Source organism: Uranotaenia lowii, chromosome 2, assembly GCF_029784155.1.
Source record: "Uranotaenia lowii strain MFRU-FL chromosome 2, ASM2978415v1, whole genome shotgun sequence".
Lineage (NCBI taxonomy): Eukaryota > Metazoa > Arthropoda > Insecta > Diptera > Culicidae > Uranotaenia > Uranotaenia lowii.
Genome location: NC_073692.1, coordinates 226,185,217 through 226,207,426, shown reverse-complemented (window position 1 = coordinate 226,207,426; position 22,210 = coordinate 226,185,217). Strand labels below are relative to the sequence as shown.

At 33.1% G+C, this 22,210-nt stretch overlaps 2 protein-coding genes across 3 annotated transcripts in view; one reads left to right on the top strand and one right to left on the bottom strand.

Moving 5' to 3' along the window:
* The window catches only part of LOC129745575 (venom dipeptidyl peptidase 4), an 810,441-nt gene that overhangs the window by 557,413 nt on the left and 230,818 nt on the right, over positions 1-22,210 (bottom strand). The gene's annotated exons all lie outside the window — the stretch shown is intronic.
* LOC129745577 (uncharacterized) lies at positions 926-2,151 on the top strand. Of its 2 annotated transcripts, XM_055738725.1 has the most exons (4): positions 932-1,061; positions 1,120-1,353; positions 1,421-1,545; positions 2,029-2,151. In XM_055738725.1, exons 1-3 carry the CDS (start codon positions 970-972, stop codon positions 1,533-1,535), a joined length of 441 nt encoding a protein of 146 aa, XP_055594700.1. In that variant the 5' UTR covers positions 932-969; the 3' UTR covers positions 1,536-1,545; positions 2,029-2,151. The 2 variants fall into 2 exon arrangements, 1 of the variants encoding a protein (XP_055594700.1); XR_008737155.1 differs by lacking the exon at positions 2,029-2,151 and having other exon boundaries at positions 926-1,061; positions 1,416-1,546.

Sequence of the window (22,210 nt, the reverse complement as noted above, 5' to 3'; positions counted from 1 at the left end):
AAGAGGGATATTTGTCATAGGCATTCTGCCACCGATCAATCACAAAAGAAACGCACGACAGTGGCTTCCCGGCGTTTGGCCTCCTTTCAAGGTATTCATTTGTCTTGCGATGGAAACGGGAAAGGGAACGGGAGTGAAGGAAACGGGAAACCCATTGAATGAGAACTGTGCTTTGCTTACTGCCTGCTATTACATACACACGCTACATATCCGGTGAATTGAAGGAATATATTCTTGTTGCTTTTGCTACATACACACGCACAGCTTAGCCGTGGTTGTTTGCCGGCGAATTGAATTGAAGGAATGTTTTTGTTGTTGCTTTTGCTACATTCACACGCACAGTGCTCGGTTCGCTGGCTGCCTGGTGTTGGCCGGTATTTATTTCCATCCTTCTTCGTCTTGTGATGCGATAGGGAGGGACGTGAAAGCGTTTTTATTTTGTTTCTTTCAGACATACGCAATTCGGTTAACTTGGGAGATTAATGCCGGTGGGAGGAAATCGAATCAGCACCGGTCGCGTTATCTTCTTGTACCAATGATGCTACACGGAAAAATTGAGTTAATCATAAAATGTATTGCAATTACAGGTTCTAAATAACTTAGCGGTTGTTGTTCAAAATTTGTGTTTTCCCCATTCAATTCTGAGTAGTTTTGGGTTGACAGTATACAGATGTGAACTAAAACATGATTATTCAACTCATCTGTATAAAAAGTTTGCTGTTGTTGCAAAGCTTTGGACAGGGGTGTCGAAGCGAAAAAAAGAAAAAAAAATTCCAACATTTTCATTTTCCTTCTTCATTTTTTACTTTACTTTTGCAGAATGTATCGTTTCTTTTCCTTTAAACTTTGTAAAGTGGTGAGTATAGATGTAAGAATTTCGATTAACTTCAAAGTTCAATATTTTTGTTGTTGTTATCTAATTTCAGACTGACTTGGCGGAAGAAAAATATCCCTGGTTGGAGCTGTTCGATGAACATCAGGAAACAATTGAGGGGATACGAGTTATGGTTATCCCGTTCTACTTGGGTTGCCACGATGCGCCGACTGCTTCCGTTGATTGGGTAAGAATTATTAAATTAAATCAACAATAATTCAATAATGATTCTGTTACGTTTTCAGTATCGCAACAGAGAAGAATACCAATCATGATAAAGGAACAAAGCAAATCACAGGGGGTAGACAAAAAGGAGAACAACAAAGATTCATCCGGTATTTCCTATTTCAACTCGGAGGAGTACGATTAGAAAAACCGTTCACAAGAACAGCACCAGAAAACAGCATCCGAATCCGGTTACAGAAGAAGCCTATAGGACCGGCAATGAGGCGGATGTTAATCGAAATTTCAAGCAAAAGGTATAGACACTTGAAGTTTTTGATTTTACTTTTTCAGATTCTCCCTATTTTTTTTACTTCAGCACAGGCGACTGAAGGTGCGGAAAAGTGCCGAGGAAGGATCTCCTCCGGACATCGTCTTCGGTGGATGTGCATCGAACAGTTCTTCCGACCGAGAACAAGAAGTCGATCCCTCTATGTAAAGCAAAAAAATGTGAGTACATATTAGTAAAACGCACAAGCCCATAGAATACATCGGGTATCTTAAAAAGGTTTTCTTCCTCTTTACTTTTGCTTCAAAATTAAACTGAAATGCTATCCTATTTGTCACTCTTTTTTTTTTAATTACGTTTGATCCAATACCCACTTTTTTAGTTTTAGTCAAAACATCCTACAACTTGCCGTGTCGATTGGGTTAACTTATTGTTCAATTGTTCAAAAATGTATCTCAAAACTTAGCAGAATTATTTTTATTTTTTGTCTGACAAAACTCAAAATTCCAATATGACAAAATTTTACTTAAGATTTTAAATACCTTAAGATTTTTAAATTTTCGTTGAAATTCCAATTTAGAATAAGAGCTGAAATAGTTTAGATTCAGAATTATAACTATATTTATAAAAAATCAATTTTTGTAGAGTTAATTGTATAGTGCAAACTGATTATTGTGTTATACTAAATAATATTTTTTTTTTCATATTTTACATCCCGTCCTGGCATATGAATTGGGCAACATTGCCATGAAGAAGTACCGCATGATGGAAGTTTCAAGTTGAGCCATGAGTTTGCGCCAAAATAAAAAAAAAACTATATTCCGGCACAAAGATGATCGATTTCATATTAAATTGACAATAAAGATTCAATTGCTAGGTAAAAAATAATTTTTGTCGTTTTTTGAGAAATTGCATTAATTTTCACTTTTTTGAAGAAATCTTGAAATTGCATGGGCATCCCCATGTCAAAATATACAGAATTGACTAACTGGCTGAAAGCTTTTTGCTCACGCTCTGTGTAAAGCGCCCAAACATAAAACTAAGTGGAGACACTTTTCTCGAATCTGTATGGATTTTTATACAGAACAGAGTAACTTTGTTTACCGTGTATGTAATTGACTACACGGCATTGGCACAGAGGCTGAATTTTGGGTGTGCTAACTCAAATTTTCGAACTACTACGCAAAAAGTATATCAAGCTAAGAAGCCGATTCTAATCAATTTTTTGTTGCATAAAAAGTGGCCAATGTGAGTTCAAACTTGAGAGAAATCACGATGACAAAATCCCGTAAACCCACCAACACGAGGGGGAGTTCGATAAATGACAAAAAATGTGAGTTTCGTATACTAGTATTTCACTAACTAGGGTGAATGTACCCAATCTTGGCCCCTAAGGCATGGTTGACTAGATTTCTCAAGATTGTAGTCTTCCTGTAATGTGTACCTTCAAAAGTCCTTGGACAAATATGATTGCTTACTAGCCTGAAATGAAGTAAAAATATGTCCTTGCTTGAAAACGGTTGATAATTTGAGATAAACCTGATCAAACTATTGATTGAAATGCTCCTTATTGAAGCCCCCGCACCGAATTTTGACCCTTTATGAGTTCCTTAAATTGGCCGTCTCTAGGAAAAACTTGCCACACTAATACAACAACAGCCCCCACGAATTCATTGAAAATATCCCGGAAGGAAGCATATCAATGTTCTGTATTGTTTTCAAAAAGTCGGAAGTACGAAATGTCAATCAATTTTTAAAATTGATATTTGCATGTAAAATTATAATCTTACGTAAAAAAGCATTACTAGTTCATTTCAGTTTTTGTGTATTCATAATTTCTATTATAAGTTCCAAACTATGGCATAAACATAACATAAATATGTTCATTAATCAAGCAAACAAATCGTTTGCTAAATCTGTAACATGCAATCATGATAGATCTGTTTCCATTGAAGTTAACAGGTTAACATAAGATAGTAAATGTTCATATTTTTTTATTCCACTCCCACAAAAGGAGAACCGACATTTTAAAAAGTATTATGATCGAGGCAAGAAGCAAGCTAAAACTAAAACTTAAGTCAGCGAAAGATTCTTTTAATCATACATATTTAAAATGTCGCCCTTAGGAATTTTCAAGCAATCGTTTGCGTACACCGGGAAAGCAAAACAAGACAAACTTTCGCTCACTCCAGCCAGCCTGATAGAAATTGATTGCATCTCACTCATAGGTTTGGAAACTATCAATCCGGATTCGGATCCGGTAAATTAATTAATTGAGCGGTAAATTTTATTGAGAAGAAAAGTTCTCGAAATTTACCATAAAAGAGCAGCTCAAATTGTAGCATTATAATTCCAACTAAGATGCCAAATAAGCTTGAGTCGACTTGAGAGATAAATGAATTAATTTTAGTCCAAAATTCATTCATGATATTTTAAATTTATTTCAATCATTCATTTTACTTTTGACCGGCTTTTCAATTTCCAGACCACTGTGCACCGCTGGCTGCCGACTGCCTGCTGATGTCGTTTTCACACATACATACCAGTGGCGGTCCTAGAGCTGGCTCTTGGGGGGGGTGATTTTCCAAATTTTCAAAAATCAGTCAACGTATCTAAATTCATGGCGAAAAAAAGTTCATTTGGAGAGAGCGAGTGGGGGGGAGGGAAGGGGGGGGGGTTGAGTTTACAGTTTCAAATGAGACTTAAATATTTGCTGCACACCAGACCCCTGCAAAGGACACGTCCATGGGTTGGGGGTTTTGAATTTCAAATTTCAAAAATAAATCAGAATCAAAATTTCAAATCAATTTTATTTGTGGTTAGTCATTAATATATTATTCGAAATGTTGGTTCTTATTTTGTATTTTAAAAAATCAAGTATTTTCAAAACATCAGAAAAGGAATGCGAATTTAAATTTGGAATGAAGCCATAATTTGAACCAGAAGAAAAATATATCAAATATAACACCAGATTTGATAAAAAATTAAACTTGAATTCTAAAATAAATCAGATCAGGTCAGAATAATTGATAATAATGTTAATTTTTACATATTAATTTATTTGTTTATTTTTAAGATTCATGAGGAAAAAATGGATGACATGTGATTAAAATGCTTTTTATAAAATTCTAATCTCTCATTTTCAACATCCATACATTTCTTCTAACTTCCTATTTGCCAACAATTTTCATAATTTTAAAATGTTGTTAGTTATGTTCTTTTAATTTTTTAAAGTCACGGTGATTAAACTCTTCATAAATATGAAGATAAAAAAGATTAGTTTTTAACATTTGAAAATTTTTGATTTTTTTTCTAATAAAAACGTCTTACCAAAATAATTCAAGAGAATGCATTTTGGTGTTTATGTTTTAATGATTGATTTAGTAGATTTTGGTGCGATGAACTCGAATCTTCAACTAGATTTTGTTTATCACCTCTTGTTTTGGTGATATGGAGTTTAATTTTTTTTAAATGAAACAGTTTTGAGTGAAGTCAATCATTCGATAAATGATGAACTTACAAGTTAACATGAATAAAAACTGATTCTGATAAATCTACAGTTTTTAATAATTCGGAAAGAAAAGTATTTCTGACATTACTAAAGAAAGTTTTTAAAAACAAAGATTTTATATCATTTAAAAAAAATGCTTCAGGCTGAAAACGATTCTTTAAACATTCGTTAAAAGTCTTTTATTTTACAGAATTAAGAACATTCATTTTTTTTTTCACCTAAGTCAAAATTACTTGCGTTCTTGGGGAAAGAAATAAGGTATTAACCCATATTTTGAATTTTAATTGTAATGTTTAAAAGTTTTTTTTTTTCAGAAAAGTGCAGAATTTACTTAAATAATTTTTAACCAATTTGAAAATAATTTCAGGCACCAACAAAAATCAAAACTTGCTCTTACATTCTTTTCATCTAAACAAATGTTGATTCTGTGGCCTTGTGCCTGAAAATGCGTTTTTGAAAAAAAAATTTCATATCAGCATAAAATTTGTAATGATTCAAACTTTTTTTTTATCTAAATGATTAATCATCAAAGTTGGATGAACTTGATAAGATACACTTCTTTAAAAAAAACAATATTACACGACCATGATGCACACTACTTCTCCTCTTCCCTTCAAATTTCATTGAACTAAATTTGAGTTTTGTATTAAATTTGAAATTAGAGAAATTTAAAAAACTTTTTCTACAAACATATTTTGATATCCTTTAAACAACGTATGCATCCCTTTAAAAAACAATCTGCGAATCTCTAACATTCACTGCGAACAACTGTTGATAAAAAAAGATCATTTTCGTCATTTGTATATTCAGCAGTTTAAAAAATTATCAATTTAAGAACTCTTTAAAGAACCTTCCGATATAAATGTAATTTTACAAATGAAAAAATACACACATTTTTATAGAAGAAAATATTAAAAAATTCTCAATTAATCTAAAGTATTTTTCTTGAGTATCTATATATCACCGCAAAACTCTCACCAATATTTTAGTGATTCTCGTTTAGCAACAATACCTCTGAAAATCCAAACATTTATTTGAGAAAGTGTTAACAATTGCTATGAATTTAGAACTGAATTTTTTTTTTTTAAATATGTGGCTAAATCTTGAATCGAAAAAACGAATTAATATAAACTCTTGTTTCGATTCTTCAATTTCTAAATATAAATTTAATTCTAAACCAAAATCATTAAAATTAAATTTTTATGTATGCAGCTTTCGTACTTCATTTTTATTTGTTTTCTCTTAAATTTCAAGCTCTCATGGATTTTAAAATTTATTGGAACTGAATCAAAAGAAATTGTTACAAATTTGAAACGAATGATTTAGTAAAAAAGTGAAAAATCGTATTTTGCTTCGTACACTTAATATGTATATTATTATGTACTCAATAATTTCAAACTTATTGTACAATTTAAAATAAAGAAAATAATAAAGGGTTCATTTCTTAAAGCTTAAACTGTTTTCCAAGAAAAAGTCCTAATCAATTGCAATTGAAATAATGGAATTTTCAGATTGGAGCGCAGATTCAGAGTGGATTTGCAACTTAAATTAGCTTAATAATAATTCCTGCTCAAAATTTTAATCATGATTGTGTTGATGAGCTGCAGTATCGGCGATATAGTTGGTGTGAATTTGGAACTTCAGCCGTGTTGGTCAAAAATTAGAAAAATGTCTTGAGCGATTACCTTGTTCCCGAGAAAACAGTCGAGTGATGACGGGATATTATTATCACTGGTTTAATCTCATCTGGGAAAAATTGATACAAAGGCATATTTTCAGAGCCTATGTTTGAAAAACTGTTTTTGGAGGTTTATTCTTGAACTCAATTTTTAATCAGATTTTGTTTATCACCTCAAATTTTAGAAGTAGAATTTTTGATGTTTTTAGAAAATTGAATAGATATGAATGTATAAAAAATGTATAAAAGAAGCATATATGGTCAGCAAATTAAATTAAACACTGTAAGTACCTCAACAAAAGTAATTTGGTGAAAATCGGTCTAGGGAATTGCAAGTTACAGCTGTTTTAGTTTGGTGGATCCAATTTTAAGAATTTAAGAAATTATTAAATTCTTTTATTTTAACAATCACCCCCACGGAGTGGAAAATTTTGAAAATTCGAAAGAACACCCACTAGGAAAAGTTCGAAGTTTTTATAGAAATTCCAACGTTTGCGAGTATTTTGTAACGGTTTTTTGTCGCTTGGGGGGGTGATCACCCCGATCACCCCCCCCATAGGACCGCGACTGATACATACATACTTCTATTTGTTGAATTGCATGCCAAGATTACGCCAAAAAAAATGTTTATATTTTCTTAAATTCTAGATAAAAATGTACGTCGTTTGGAGTAAATAATAATTTCATATTTTTGCCATGTTTCGCTGTAACCAACGGTAATTTTTAGTGATTTTTCCATGATGAAGTGTGTTTTCAAAATCAATCCGAAGTTGGCAGATGCACTAGCAAAGTAGATTCATTTAAGATTTTTTCCGAAGATCATAATTTTATTTGCTGTTTGTCATGTGAAAAAAAATTATTTCGTAGTCATTTGGATTACATTGTGAACAAATGCTATGCAGAATGTTGCAATATGCGATTTTCTGTTATGTTTGATTTTTTTTTCATTTTTTGGCGTATGTTTGACATCAAAAACACCAAAATGCATTTTGGCATTCCAAGGTAAGGAGCATGCCAAGTTTAGGGTCACTTGCCCTACTTGCTAGCATCCTCAGCCGATAATCCGAAGTCGATAACCCACTGAGGATACTAGCAAGTAGCTAGTGAAATACTAGTATTTGGGTCTTTCAAATACTGTAGCTGAATTCAAAGGAATCATCGACTACCTTGAAATTATGTTTGAGAAACCAAAAATTCCTATGAAAACAATTATCAAATTAACGAAAAAAAATCCAAATTTGAATTTACAAAATCGTTTCATTGGTAAATGCAGCGATGCAAAGCCAAAATTTGGTGTCTTTTTTAAAGTAAGATTTTTTTCTACCGGAAGTTCCGGGATAGCGTCGAAAACTTTCCTTGGACTTCCAAATTTGTATACACCTATGGATAGATTGATTCTCGACAATTTCAAATACCTATTATAAAATCGCAATATATAAAATCTATCAGAAGTTATGATCATTTTAACAAGAGCAAGTTTTCGGGACTGACTTCTGAAACAGCAACCGGTAATCTGGTAAAACATTTTGACATAATTTTTCAACATTAAGAAGTAAGAATAAATTATCTATAGGGAAGAATGAGGATTCTTGATTGCTGGGTATACTTAATTCCTAAGCTACATCTCGAAATTGGATTGTCTTACATAGATAAAATATTCTAGAAAAATTTGCCAAATAGAACAAAACAATAAACCTGTTACCTATCTAAATTTTTCTTTTTAAATTTTTTTTTTTGAGTTATTGCACTTTGTTTGGAAAATCTAACAAAAAGTGACAAGAAGATCTTTTTTTTATAACTTTAAAATGTTTCCTACATGAAAAAATTATAATAAAAATGTTTATGTGTATTTCATAATGTCTATCGTGAGAGTATATTTTAAACTTCTAAAAGCCATATTTTCAAAGCAATAGTAAACTCTCAATTTGTTTAAGAAAACATTTTCCATATATATGTTTTGAATTCACTTGATCCCTCCAGTCTAAAAAGATATATTTGTCTATTGAATGAATGATGAGCACGAGATTGTTAATGTTTATATTTTTCCAATAATTTCGTGATAAAAAAAGATTCAAAAAAGTACTTTTATTTAAAAATATAAAATGGCGCCTTTAAGTATACAATGAAAATTTCAGAATTCTTTTTGTCTTGTTCATTTTGTCATTTGTTCGAATGTACGCTTCGGGTCATAATGACCCGAACAGTTTTGGAAGGTTAATTAAATAAACTTTCTTTTTTGGTAAAACTCCTTGAAATATCTACATCAAATAGGTATGCAGTTTGGATTACACTTTCCATTAATGTATAATTTAGAAGGGGTTAAAGCGAAAATTTCGGAGAATTTGAAGAAATAGCTATAAAACTAACTTCAAATCGAGCTGTGTTGAGTACTGATGTTTGGAAGAGCGTGACATGACGACGGAACTGTGTGTAGGTGCATGTCATAAACGGCTAAACCGATTTTCAATAACTGACACTTTTTTGAAAGCTTTGTTTCCAAATTTCAAGTAAAAAGAAAACTAAACAAAAGTACCTACCTTTTTCGTGACGTGAGGACGAAAAAACGTGTACCAAAACCTATAAAGCAACTCTCCCTGGTCAAAATATGGTGATGTTTTTAATTTGATTTTTTTTAAACTACTAAAAGGCATGTAAAATGTAATTTTTTTCAATTTTACGTCCTGGAGATGAGTTTCAAGTTTATTCAAAGAAAAAGTGCAATTTTCAAAGGAGCTTTTCTATTAATTGACACTTAATTCATAAATCATTCGTAAAAACTATTTATTTTCGAATGCGTTGAATCATACTCTTTAAGAAACACAGAAAGTTTTTGCTGTGGAGTTATTTGAAAATACTGACTTGCAGGACGCGTGTTCGTGGAATGTGTCATATGATTTCTCAATATACTGTTATGTGAGTGCGAATCAAAATAGGGGAAACATAAAAAAGATACTGAAAATATAATTGTACTAGTCGGAATAACAAGATATATTTTTTAAGGAGTACACAAAATTTTTAAGGCTGTAGAATAAACTTTCCATTTATTTTTGTGATCATATTCGGTCCGTGTAAATCCGGGCATTTTTAACAAAAACCTTTTCAAAATCCGGACTATATCCAATCAAATCTGACCAAAAAGTAGGTTTTTTTTTAATTAAAATTCATGGGAAAAGTGAAAGATAAGCACATGAAAAATTAGTTTTTAAAATTTTCAATTCTGACCACAAACTAGCTTTTTCTCACAAATTCAAAAGAAAAGGTGAAGAATAAACGCATGGAAAAAAAAATGTTTTGAGCCTACTTGGTTAAATAATTCTACTGATTCAAAGCAGAGCAAAGGGAACTTTTCGATTGCTTCGATTCAGTATTTTTTATTGAGTTACATCAGTGGCGTTCAATAAAAAAAAAATTACATTTTCAAAAACTGTTCATTATTATTTTTTTTGTTTCAATGAAAAAAGTTAAAAAATCATACATAATGCAAACAAATTGTACCTTTGGGGTTCTTCCTTTATAATCATCCCTCACAATCGAAAAATGAGAGTTTTGTTATTGCTACAGACTAAATTTGAAAAATATAGGTAGATATATTTAGTCCTACTAAATTTGAGATGAACTTTTACAAAAACATGGCTTTTTGTGTCTTTCAAACTTTGATAACCTTTAATGAATATTTGCAAAAGATGATAGATTGATTGTAGATCAGTTTATCTGAACACCTCAAAGTTGTTAAGTCAATAAATTTTTCGTTCAAACGATGTTTTGAACGTAGAGCTGTTTTCGGTGATATTGTCTGATTTTTTTTTTAGAAATATTCAAACAAAATTTTGGGTTCTTCATTCAAACCTTCAAACTAGAACCCGTGGGTCTTAAAAAAATTTTAAAAAAAAATCACACTTAAGTTTCCACGAAAAATGAACTTTTTGGAACACTATCGTTTCGAAATTAGAAAAAATAAATAACTTAAGCAAACCCTACAAGTAAACCACAACTTATTTTTAGTGTGAAAATAACGGTTTCGACCCTTCCTCCATACCTCATGGCTTTCTAGGTCCATTTACCATTTGTTTTGTTTTTATTAAAGCCGTTTGAAAATTTACTTCATTGATTCATTCGACAAACGAGCGTTAAAAAACCTTTCTGACAAAACTGAGTTCGAGGTTTACTCTTGAGGCTTAAACTTGTTTCCATTAGCTCAGACGATTAAAACGTTTTCGTCTGAGGTGCACCAGTCTAGGTCCCAATAATAAATGTTCAAAACGTTTGGTTTTTCGAAAAAAAAAAAATGGAAACGAGAAGATATAGATGCTTTTTATATAATTTATTCAGTTATTCAAAGATTTTCAAACCCATGCACACATTCTAAAATTAATAACCTGAATACAATATTTTTTCTGATTAAAATTCCTTTTATCAAAATTTGCAATTCATTGGAGACAGCTGTTGAACCAAGCTTCATACATATAATTTTATCAAAAAAAAAAAACCTAGTGAAAACTCTCTCGTCAACCCAGTCACGATTTAATCAATTATTTAGCCGTCTCATGCCGAGTAGGAACGATAGACGAGGCTTCGCCGCCACCAGAGAATCCCATCGTAACTCATGGCTAGAATATTAAATCAAAATTCTGCGGCGGCTCTCTTCTGGCGGAGAACCGGAATCTAATAACCAGTTAAATTTAGCGCACGCAATTCGGGGAACGCCGTTCGATTGAAGGTCCAATCGAACGGAAAACGCGCGCGCACTCGGCAGGACGAAGATAGGAACATCGCCACCCACACACCCACAAAAATACGCACACAGGTTGGCTTCGGTTCCAAAATTCATAGGAATGAAATTAATATCCGCGGTTTGGGGAATGTTGATCGGGGGTTTTTCTCGAAACCAGCACAGATTTGAATCTGTTGGATTTTTGAATTGTTAATAATTTTTGGAGAAAACAGAACTTTGAAGCGCTCTTATTTGAAATACAAATTTACTTCGCAAATCATAAATTTGGGATTCAACCAGGTATCAAGCTAATTTGATTAAACAAATACTCTAGATTTTGATAAGGGTCGGTCATTTATCATTTACTTAATATGTTGTTCGTTATAAGGCGGTCACTTGAGGGCTACCTTGCACAAAATGAGTGTCCTGTGTTTAAAAAAACATAGATAAATATTCTATCATTGCTGCATTTTAGATCAACCTATTCTTAAGCTTAATTTTCAAAAAATTATTCTCAATTTACAACAAGACCTTTTCACTCAGTTCAAACATATAAATTTTGAATACCAATCAACCGATAGTGCTTACAAGTAAAACCAATCGTTTTAGGGCCATTCTTAAACAGCGCCACCAGTTATGCTTTTTATCGGCAATTTCTTAGTAACATTTTATTTCACCACCCCATTGCTCTTAACCCCAACTCCTATACATGATTCCAAGAAATGGACCCATAAAACGATTGCGAGAGATGTTGGAAGACTTTGCTCTGAATAACTGTTGCCTTCAATTTCGTTGAATGATGTTGAATTGGCGAGACAGCCTGCAAGAAAATTGAGACACTACCAGGCACTTGTTTCATGGGATTACATCCCACACAACACTAATCCCGGACAAATGTTCGATCGAGTGTATCCAAACTTGGCGGAAAAACATCAAAAAGAACTGCCATTCCGAGGCGGGGGTTTGTGAGGAATCCATAAATATGAGGAAAATATAGCAACCTGAATGCTTCGAAGGTGGAATTATGGTGAATTTGATGATTGAACCAAGCATTTATAAACAGATATAGTTTTGAAAATAATTTTAACAAGTTTTATGGGATTCCAACTAGTTTTCGTTTCAAAGGGTAGGGAAGCGGAGCAAATAAATTTTGGACACTCGTGTGAAAACTTTAAAGAAGATTCCAAACATTCGTTGAATTGATTAAATTCTGTCGAAAGCTTTGTTCTCGAGAGGATAATTTTAACCAGTTGATTGGACATGCTGAAGTCGATCGAAAAATCTAACCATTCGAAGAAGATGAACCCGCGAAAATCCGAGCTACTCGCACGCAAAGCTGGCTAAATCGCTAAAAGTTGCCAAGTCAACCGTTACAAATGTAATTAAAGTGTTTGGGGAACGTTTGTCGACAGCCATGAAGTCTGAATCGGGGGGAAATCGAAAACCGGAAGCCCCTGAGACGACAAAGAGAGTTGCCGGTTGTTTCAAGCGAAACCCTAACCTCTCTCTCCGAGATGCCGCAAATAAGCGGGGTGTATCGTCTACAACCGTGCATCGAGGTAAAAACGAGCCGGACTATCGACTCACAAGAAGGTAGTGACTCCAATCGCGATGATAAACAAAATACGACGGCCAAAGCGCGATCCCGGAGGCTGTACAAGACGATGCTGACGAAGTTTGACTGCGTGGTAATGGACGACGAAACCTACGTCAAAGCCGACTACAAGCAGCTTCCGGTACAGGAGTTTTATACGGCAAAAGGAAGGGAAATGGTAGCAGATATTTTCAAGCACTTGAAACTGTCAAAGTTCGCGAAGAAATATCTGGTTTGGCAAGCCATCTGTACCTGTGGCTTGAAAAGCAGCACTTTCATAGAAATTTACGTGAAAGAGTGTTTGAATAAACGTCTGCTGCCTTTCCTTAAGAAACACGGTTGTTCCGTACTGTTTTGGCTGGATTTGGCATCTTGCCATTACGGTTAAAAGGCCATGGAGTGGTACGCCGCCACTCCACTCCGCCACATTTAAACTCTAAACTTGAAAAATAAAAACACTACCTTGTCTTTAGAATGCATTTTTATTAGAAAGTGTAACTAAACAAGAACAGAGTTTGAAACTAACCATTACTAATTTGATACATCGACAAATTAGAAACATAGTAACCAGAGATGTTAAAATCGCGAGTCTACATACTCGCACTTTGCCCTTCTTTGCAGAACGATTTTATTTCGTTAAACTCAATATGCAATGATGCTAGGGTAAATGATCTTGAGCGGAACTAGTCGAAATCTGATCTTGAGCGGAACCATTTACTTTTCCTGAGATATTGGCAATGATTATTTATGAATCTTACCGAAATGTTGAAAAAACACTTTTTCAAGATCTTTTCATACAAACTTTGTCAATTTAGCTAAAATTTATTAAATAAAATAATGTTATTAAAAGCTTTAAAAACACACGCATTTCTGGTGCAATTTTCACCAATCTATACTGACTTTGAACGTCAATTTAATGTAACCCTTGGCCGTTATAAACTGATTCTAAATGACTAAAATGGTAGAAAAATTCTTAAAAAAGCATTATCTGGGTTTTTGTAACAAGTTTTCCATCAAAATATCAAATTAATCGCTTAGTTTTTAAAAGTAAAATATGATCTTGAGTGGAACCATCTCTGATCTTGAGCGGAACTACTAGCTTCCAAAATAAACCGCTAGGTGCGCTGCCTTATGCCTTATACCTCACACGCAGGTTTTACCCCTGAATGTAAGCAACACCTTTTTTTCGTATTATATCAGCTTTAGGGACAGAAAAGATATAAAATTAAAACTTAAAATTACTTTAATTGGTGTCACAGCGTACCAAACCAGGCACTCAAAATGTTTAATTTTTTGGAGTACAAGAAATGTTTTTCGATTATTTCTTTCAGAGGGACGACGGTCAGGTGGAACAAGGCTTTCATACATATTTTTTGGCATAATTCGAGAACTTAGGATGCCAATTTAGTAAAGTCATTATTCCAGAATAAGAATCAACCTTTATTGCCATTTCTATTCGATCTTAAGAAAGCAGCTTTCGTTTAAAGAGGTTGTTCTTGATGTTGAAATTCCAATTGAAACGATACACCAATAAACAGAAATTCAAATTATTTTTAACACATATTCCTTCAATTCTAAAATGTGTTGCAAAGCACACCTGGTTAGATATTTTATAATACTTAACGATTCCGTTCGTGGCCTGGTATTGAAAACCTATCCGATTCCCTACTGTTTGATGTTTAGACTTGAGCTGGAACTCATGGAAATTGGGAAATAAGTGTTATATCTATTGAGCTAAATGCTTAATGTTTCCATATTTTTTAAATATAAATAAATTTTATCGTGATTCATAAGAAACTCGAATTTATTATAAACATTATTCTATGAATAAGTCCTTTAGAGCAAGAATGCTGAAATCAAAGAAAAATCTGTGATTTCACAGAATTATGAGCAAATTTTTATCACAAAATCTGTGCCACTGAACACTGAAATTTGGAATATTCACAGATTTCACAGAATTTTTGAATTTTATAATTTATATAATTATAATTTTTGGTCGATATAAAGTTTAGGTTCCTTACTTCGAATTACAAAAGTTTGATAAGAATTTCAATGTGAACTGATTTTTCCCAACTAGAATATAAAAAAAGAAGCAATTTATCATAAATTTTCAATGGAATTAAAAGAATTAGCATCACACAAATTTATCACTGAACTTTGGGATAAAAGTACAAAAAAACAGTTTTTTTTACAGTTTTATTTGCAAAATCTGTAATTTAATGCATCTTCTTTTGTACTACTGACTTTGCCGTAACCTACAAAAGTTATTCGGGGCAATATGACCCTAAACACGCACATTCAAATAATCATTCAAATATACAGTACCGTTTATAATTGTATAGGAATTGGAAGCACGCACACTGTTACTTCGACTTTGGACTTCCATAACTTTTTACTCTGATGATATTTTTTGATCAATTTTTTGCTTCCAATTTTTATACAATTATGAACGGTACTGTACTAACGAACCTAATTTTTGAGATAAAATAACTTAAATTTGAGTCAAGAGAATCTATTCTTTCAAAAGGTACAGTGAATCAAAGTGAAAATTGAATTTTTTTTTTTAAGTAAGAAATAAATTTGAACGGATATTTTGAGAACAACTTTGAAAAGCTAAGTTTTTGTTATTTACGTAAAAACATCAATTTTTGAACTCAAATATCTTTAAAGATGAAATTTATTTGAAGTTTTCCCAGTTATACAAAGATTTGGAATGATAGCTATTAAAGATGTGTTGACAGTACAAAATGGTTCCGCTCAAGATCATATTTTAGTTCCGCTCAAGATCAGCATGGTTCCGCTCAAGATCAGAATTCTTTCTTCAGTAAAACAGCTCTAGAGTTATCAGGGTTTACTCTAAAATATTCTACAAATCATCATTAGAAAGCAGAAACCAAGATCTATCCGCTTAACTAAAAAAAATTCGTTCGGATATAACCCCTATCCATACCGCTTGGTCAACTGTTCCGAGTTGCGTCGAATTGAGCCAATTGGTTCCGCTCAAGATCATTTACCCTATCTAAAGTTCAACTCGGAAAGCATCAGGAAGCAAGCTTCGGGCAAACTCGGCAGGAGTAAACAGCAATCGGGGGAAACATCAGCGAAGCAAACGTACAGTTCTGCGAATTCAAAATTCAAATCGTTTTCGTTCGGCAGCCGAACACATCAATCGGACAACGCATGGGGGCGTGGCTAAAATTGATAGATACAAGGGAACGGGAAACGAGCGAGAGAAGGGTGCGGTGCGAGGAATGTTAACTCGGTCCGTCGGGAAACGATCGCTCGTGTGCATTCGTGTACGGGTAGCTTCGTTCTGTTGTTTCGTTGGTGTGATTTTATTCCTGCGAGGCATGGAAAACATCAATTCGGAACTGTTTTCTTCGTTTTGTGTGCAATCACGTCATGATTGGAACGAAGATAAAATCAATCTGCACACCAGCGATGCCACACATACCGATTTTCCGGTATTTATACCGATTTTTTAGCAAAATTTTGACCAAGAATCGGTATATACCGATTACCGATTTTTGGCAAAACATACCGATTTCATACCGATTTTTAAGATTCTAACTCAAACTTCATTCCACTTCCACATTCCCACTTAATTCAAGCTATCCTCGTAAATGTCCTCGTAAAAGGAGACAAAGTGCGGTAAGTGATCGTAAGTGGATCTGTACAACTTTTAAAGTACCCTGCAAAGATCTCCACGGCTAACTCTCATAATTCGATTAGTTGTTCGCGCTGTTTTGTTCCAATGTTATGTCAAATGATGCACTATTGTAGTGCTAAGCCTTAAAGCCAATGGACTCAGCTCAAGGCTGATATTTGACCTTCTGCGACTGCCAGCAGAAGGTAGAAGTTTCTAAAGATCAATCTCAATTGACAATGCTCTTGTCTCCTGAGATGCTAACTTTTCAAGGGAAAATATACACCGTTGGAATATAATTCTTGTTCAACTTGTCGCCAGATGTGGTATGTCAAGATTTGAAGTGCAATCAGATACACGGTTTGTCATATCATCAGCATAATCTTCAATCCTTCTCTATCTTGTTAGGAAATTTAATAATATCACATGTACCTAACTGCAGAGATCGCCAGGCAAAATGGGTATTTTCAGTTTTGGAAAAACTTTGTGTTTTTTAAACATTTTTCTTAGGAACACCTTCTTTTCTCATTAATTTTCGCATACAATTCTTGGGTTTTCATATGAATAATGTGTGATTTTTCAAAAAATACAATTAATTTTCCATTGGCTGAAAAAAAAATTGAAGCAACAACTCTCTCAACTTTCTGCAATCATTTCTTTTTTTAATCGCTAGAACTCGTATCTAATACTAAAGGCTTTGAAAGCTGAAATGACCAGTTTGGCGATAAAACATCGACCAAACGAAGAACATCAACTTGGGCACATATTTACCTCGAACATCAAAAAGCCATTGGATTTGTAAGTGCTTACTAAATTAAAATCCTTTAGGTTGACCTGGTTCTATTGCCTTATCGAATTTATCAAATTTACATCCCACTTTAGCTAAACATCAATTAAAGAATCAGGGTTTTACTTCTATAATATGCCTAAACCACGTGTAACCTGAAAGTGATCGCCATGCCCTCATTTTTCTTATCAAACGGTAACTTTTAAATTAGATTTCCATTCAATTATAGTACTGGAAAGGAATACTAGTTTTGGATTCTCTGCTGAATTTTCATTTGTGATTTTTACTTTTCTTCAGCAAAAGCAGATACTTTTAAAATTAAAAAAAAAATGCAGAAGTCGTAACAAACATAAAGTTCTGTTAAAATTTCAATACCCTCTTTTTATGTAAACTTGCGTTACCTAGAACCAAGATAAAAAAAAGGAATAATATATGCTAAAACACACTTAGCCAGCTAGTTTAATACTCAAAATAACATTCATAAGAGTTCTTAGACTTGCTTTTAATTGCAAGCTTCCATTTATATTAAAAATACGTTAGGAAGTTTAAAATATAAGCATTTTTGAATATCTGCCTCAAATACCGATTTTCATACCGATTTTTAGGATTTCTATACCGATAAAAGATTTTTTTGGGCTCCAAAATACCGATAAAAATGTGGCATCACTGCTGCACACAACAAGTTAAACTCGGAAAGAATCAGCCGAATGATTCTTTCCGAAGCGAGTCTACACACCCCTGATAGTAACAGGTGTAAACCTCTCACGATGGTTCAAAGTATTAGCAAAACAAACATAAAACCTTAAACATACTCTCTACTTTATTACTAAAAATTTTGGTTTAAAGAAATCGTCTATGTCATTACAAATGTAATGCTGATATGAAATCTTTTTCAAGAATCAAATTTCAGCCTCATTCTAATTTTTTTTTTGCCCATCTCACTGCTCGATCTCACATTTATAAAGGTTTTGAAAAATTACCCAGACCACAAATTTGCATTTTTCCGAGGAGCAATAAATTTAATGAGTAATTTTGACTTATTTTTGTGCCCTGTCCTCAAGACTTCAAGTAGTTTTAAGTTCTGCGAAAAAAAAGTTACAAAACTTTTCTATTTATTTAATTTTTCTCATTTAATGAATTTCTAAACAAAATTCAAACCAAATTTAATTTTAGATATTTTTTAAACCATAAATCTAATCGTTTTGCAGGTTTCAACAAATTTGTTAAATGGAAATCAAGTTTTTTTAAACTTTCTGCACTGCTACTACTTCCATAACAGTCCCATATGCAAAAACATGCAAGCGAGAAAAATCAGCTTTTTTCTGTTTTGGAATATATTTTTAAATTGTGACGACAACTTTCAGCATAAACGAAAATCGTTTGCTGGAATGTGTTCTAGGTTGTAATAATAAACCGTTAGTCCTGAAATTTTCAAAATTGGGCAATTGGTAAGGTCGGGAGTACAATTTTAATTCGTTATGGGACTGTTATTTGAAACCATTTTCAAATCTACTCGCATAACAGTCCCATACAGTACCTATATGTTTTGCTTACCAAACTACTTTCTAAGACCTAAATTTGATCGTTTTGCCTTTCTTTCAGAAAGGTATAGTTATCAGTCGATTTGGGAAATCATTAATTATGGGTCTTAGATATACCTTTATAGGTACCTATCGAATCAGCTCGACGAGTTCAGACGATGTCAGTGTATTTGTGTGTGCTGGTGTGATTTTTTGTAAACTTTGTCACGACGTTTTTGCGAAACTGGGAAGTACAATAAAAATGATTTTTGTCTTAAAAAATTAGATTTTTTTCCCTCTTCAATGTATAAAAGAAAGAAAAAAAAAAACAAGAAATTTTTTTTTTCATAGTAATTATCATCAAATCATCACTCCAAAAAACGTGTCAATTTGGCTTGCTAGCCACAACCAGCAATCACTAAAATGAAGATTATCGTGTATATGACGTCATATACACGATAGGCGCGTTCGCTACACGCTATTCGATACACGATGGGCGCACTCCACTCCCACTCATGATGTCTTCATGACGACAAAACTAGCGGTAGAAAAGGGAGTAAGAATTCATATATTTTAACAATTTTAATTTTTTTTACCAGCTCAGTGTTAACCGAACCGGTCGCAAAAATTTTGAAGCCGAAGTTTCAAGACCATATTGTGATAATATGGAGTTTCATTAAGGGGTACAACCCAGAATTGCCATATCAAACCGATGCATCGGTTTGGGTGTAGGGTTCAACACCCTACACCGATGGGTGTAGGGTTCAACACCGCGTTTTTCTGCAGCGATGGCTGGCTTCGATACGTCAAAGCAAGCGTGAATCTGTTAGATAATTTTGTAGTAAGTTTGAAAAAGGGCGAATGCACCAAATGTAAACAAACATAGCGTAACATTTCATAAGGGCGAAACTATCAGTTAGCTCGAAAAAAAAACGCTTTTGAAACTTCGGAACATCTAATCAAATCCTATTCCAAAAATCGACGCTATCTATTGGCCCTACCCGGATAAAAAAATCCCATTTTAAATAGGCGTAATTTCGCGTTCAAAAGAAAATGCATCAACAAAAAGTTTCACCCAATTTAATTTTATCAACTGTTTTACAGTTCAAAGTGATTTTTTGTACAGACGTGTTAATTTCAAAATGTTGAATTCCCTGGACTTTAAAGTATTTCTGATTTTAAACTTAACTAAAAAAAATCGGGTCTAATAGTGAGTTTCAGAATTCAGATTAAAATCCACAAATTCAGATGCAATCCAGCGCTAGACGATTTTCAAAACAAATTCACAAAACCGACATAATGGACAAAAATGTCAAAATAGTCAATTACTACAAAAATGACAATTGTTTAAATTTTCTTAAATTACAAAGTGTATCAAATTTACATAATTGATAAAATTGATAAAAATTATAAAATAGACAACATTCACAAACTTTAATCAAGTTTTAACAAGCCTGACATATTTCGCAAATATGGGAAAAATTGACAAAAATTGACCAAAATTGACCAATTTTGAATGGATTGACATAAATTATAACATTTACAAAATTGACAAAACTGGATAGATAAAATGAATATAAATCATAAAACTGAAAAAGTTTTCAAAATATGCAAAATTGACAGAATCAATATAGAAAAAAATTAAACAAATTTACCAAACTGACATAATTTACAAACATTTCAAAATCTAATATATAAAGATGAGTTGGACTATATATGTTTGTTTGTATGCACCTTATACAAATCCACACCGATTAACCGATCAGCCTGAAATTTGGTACAGAGATGTAGTTGAACCAGGGTAAGGTTTTAGTTATAGTTCTGAGCCCCTCCCACCTAAGAAAAAGGACCCTCCCATACAACTTTCTTTTTTATTCCCACAAATCAAAAGTCATGGCACCCATTTTGTCGACCGACTTTTTTCCCCTTGGCGGGTTGTTTTCACCATCACCATGGGCAGGGCATTAGAAACGACCATCCTGAGTTCACGTGTACTGGAAAGCAAATCAAAGCTTGCTGAGCATAAAAGATTTGAAAGGGGACATTTTGGCGGGTGTTTTTTCCATCTACTGTTTAAAGCACGTGGTACCGGTAGGAAATATTTGGATGCAATAATGAGCCTACATTTAGCATTGAAACATACAACTAGCATGTTAGATATATTTTGACTAGAATTAAAATGGTTTTCAAAATGCTTCCTACTGTCGAATCCGCCTGTTGAATCCATGTTTTCTATTTTTAAACTTTTTCTAAACCACAAATCACAATCGCAAGTTTAAACGCAACCGTTTTCAAGAATGGCCGTTAATCAACTGATTTTTCTCTTGCTTGCTGGCCGCCCTGGAAGTCGGCCGAATATACACGCTTGAATTCGAAACTCAATTATGATTTAAACATAAAGTAATTAATTAAATATTTACACTTTCAATCATTTTTGTTTATTAAATTTATTTATAATATTTTATTAACCAATTCATCATTTCATTAATCCTCCACACCTACCACCGTTGACTTCTTTAGCTGAATAACTATTTGGACTGAGTGCTGAAAAACTATTAAACCGATTTTCATAAATCCCGGTTTTTAAGAGCCAACCATTTGCATATTTTTGAAATTCCTCATAGATAATGAAAAATTTATGAGATTTAGAGTTTTAAGTCCAAGGCTGCAATTCCAACGCTTCGATAGCCTTCGAGGAATTTAAACGGGGGATTAGAAAAATGATTAGATAAATGATTATAAAATTAAATCTGAGGTTTTGAGTTTTATACAAATTAATTTCATTGATAAAATTCTAACTTAAGAGTTATCATTCCAATGTGGTCGATTCTACAATCCAAATTTGAGAAAACTTATTGAATAACTGTTTTGTACTGCGAATACAAACAAATGATATCATAGAATTTTAACATTGATTACTCTTCAAAATAATAATTAATAATTAATTAATGGGATGTTTGTGCCCAAGAATAGACAAATTGAAACATAACTCAAATAAAACCCTTTTCGCAACATTGAAACGGCGATTTCGGCTCAGTGATGGTTTGTTTTCGAAATCTTCAAAAAACTATAAGTGATACTTTCAACATTTAAGGTAAGCTAAGAATAGAACAGTGTGAAATTTAAAAGCGAAAAAATATACATATACAATAGACTGCCTCAAATGACCCGACTTTAGAAAAAGTTATATGCTGCAGGCTAAAATTGATCCTGGGCCTAGTACAAGATCTCATGCCAAATTTGGGCCAGATCGGACCACGGGAAGGGGTCGCTCAACGAGCCTGAAGTTTGTATGGGATTTTGAGACATTTTGTTCGAGAGGAACATGAAAAACCAGTTTTTCATCAATAGCCCGTTGGCCGATTTCTTTCAAAAACGGTTTTTTCTTATAGGATGATATTCATCACTGTCAATGAGTCGGGGCGGTCGAATATATTG

Bases quoted from the DNA above. Each gene is read 5' to 3' on its own strand.
- LOC129745577 (XM_055738725.1), top strand. From the start codon at position 970: ATGAACATCAGGAAACAATTGAGGGGATACGAGTTATGGTTATCCCGT. The intron at 1,062-1,119 runs GTAAGAATTATT...TTACGTTTTCAG, and splicing joins CGACTGCTTCCGTTGATTGG to TATCGCAACAGAGAAGAATA. The intron at 1,354-1,420 runs GTATAGACACTT...ACTTCAGCACAG, and splicing joins ATCGAAATTTCAAGCAAAAG to GCGACTGAAGGTGCGGAAAA.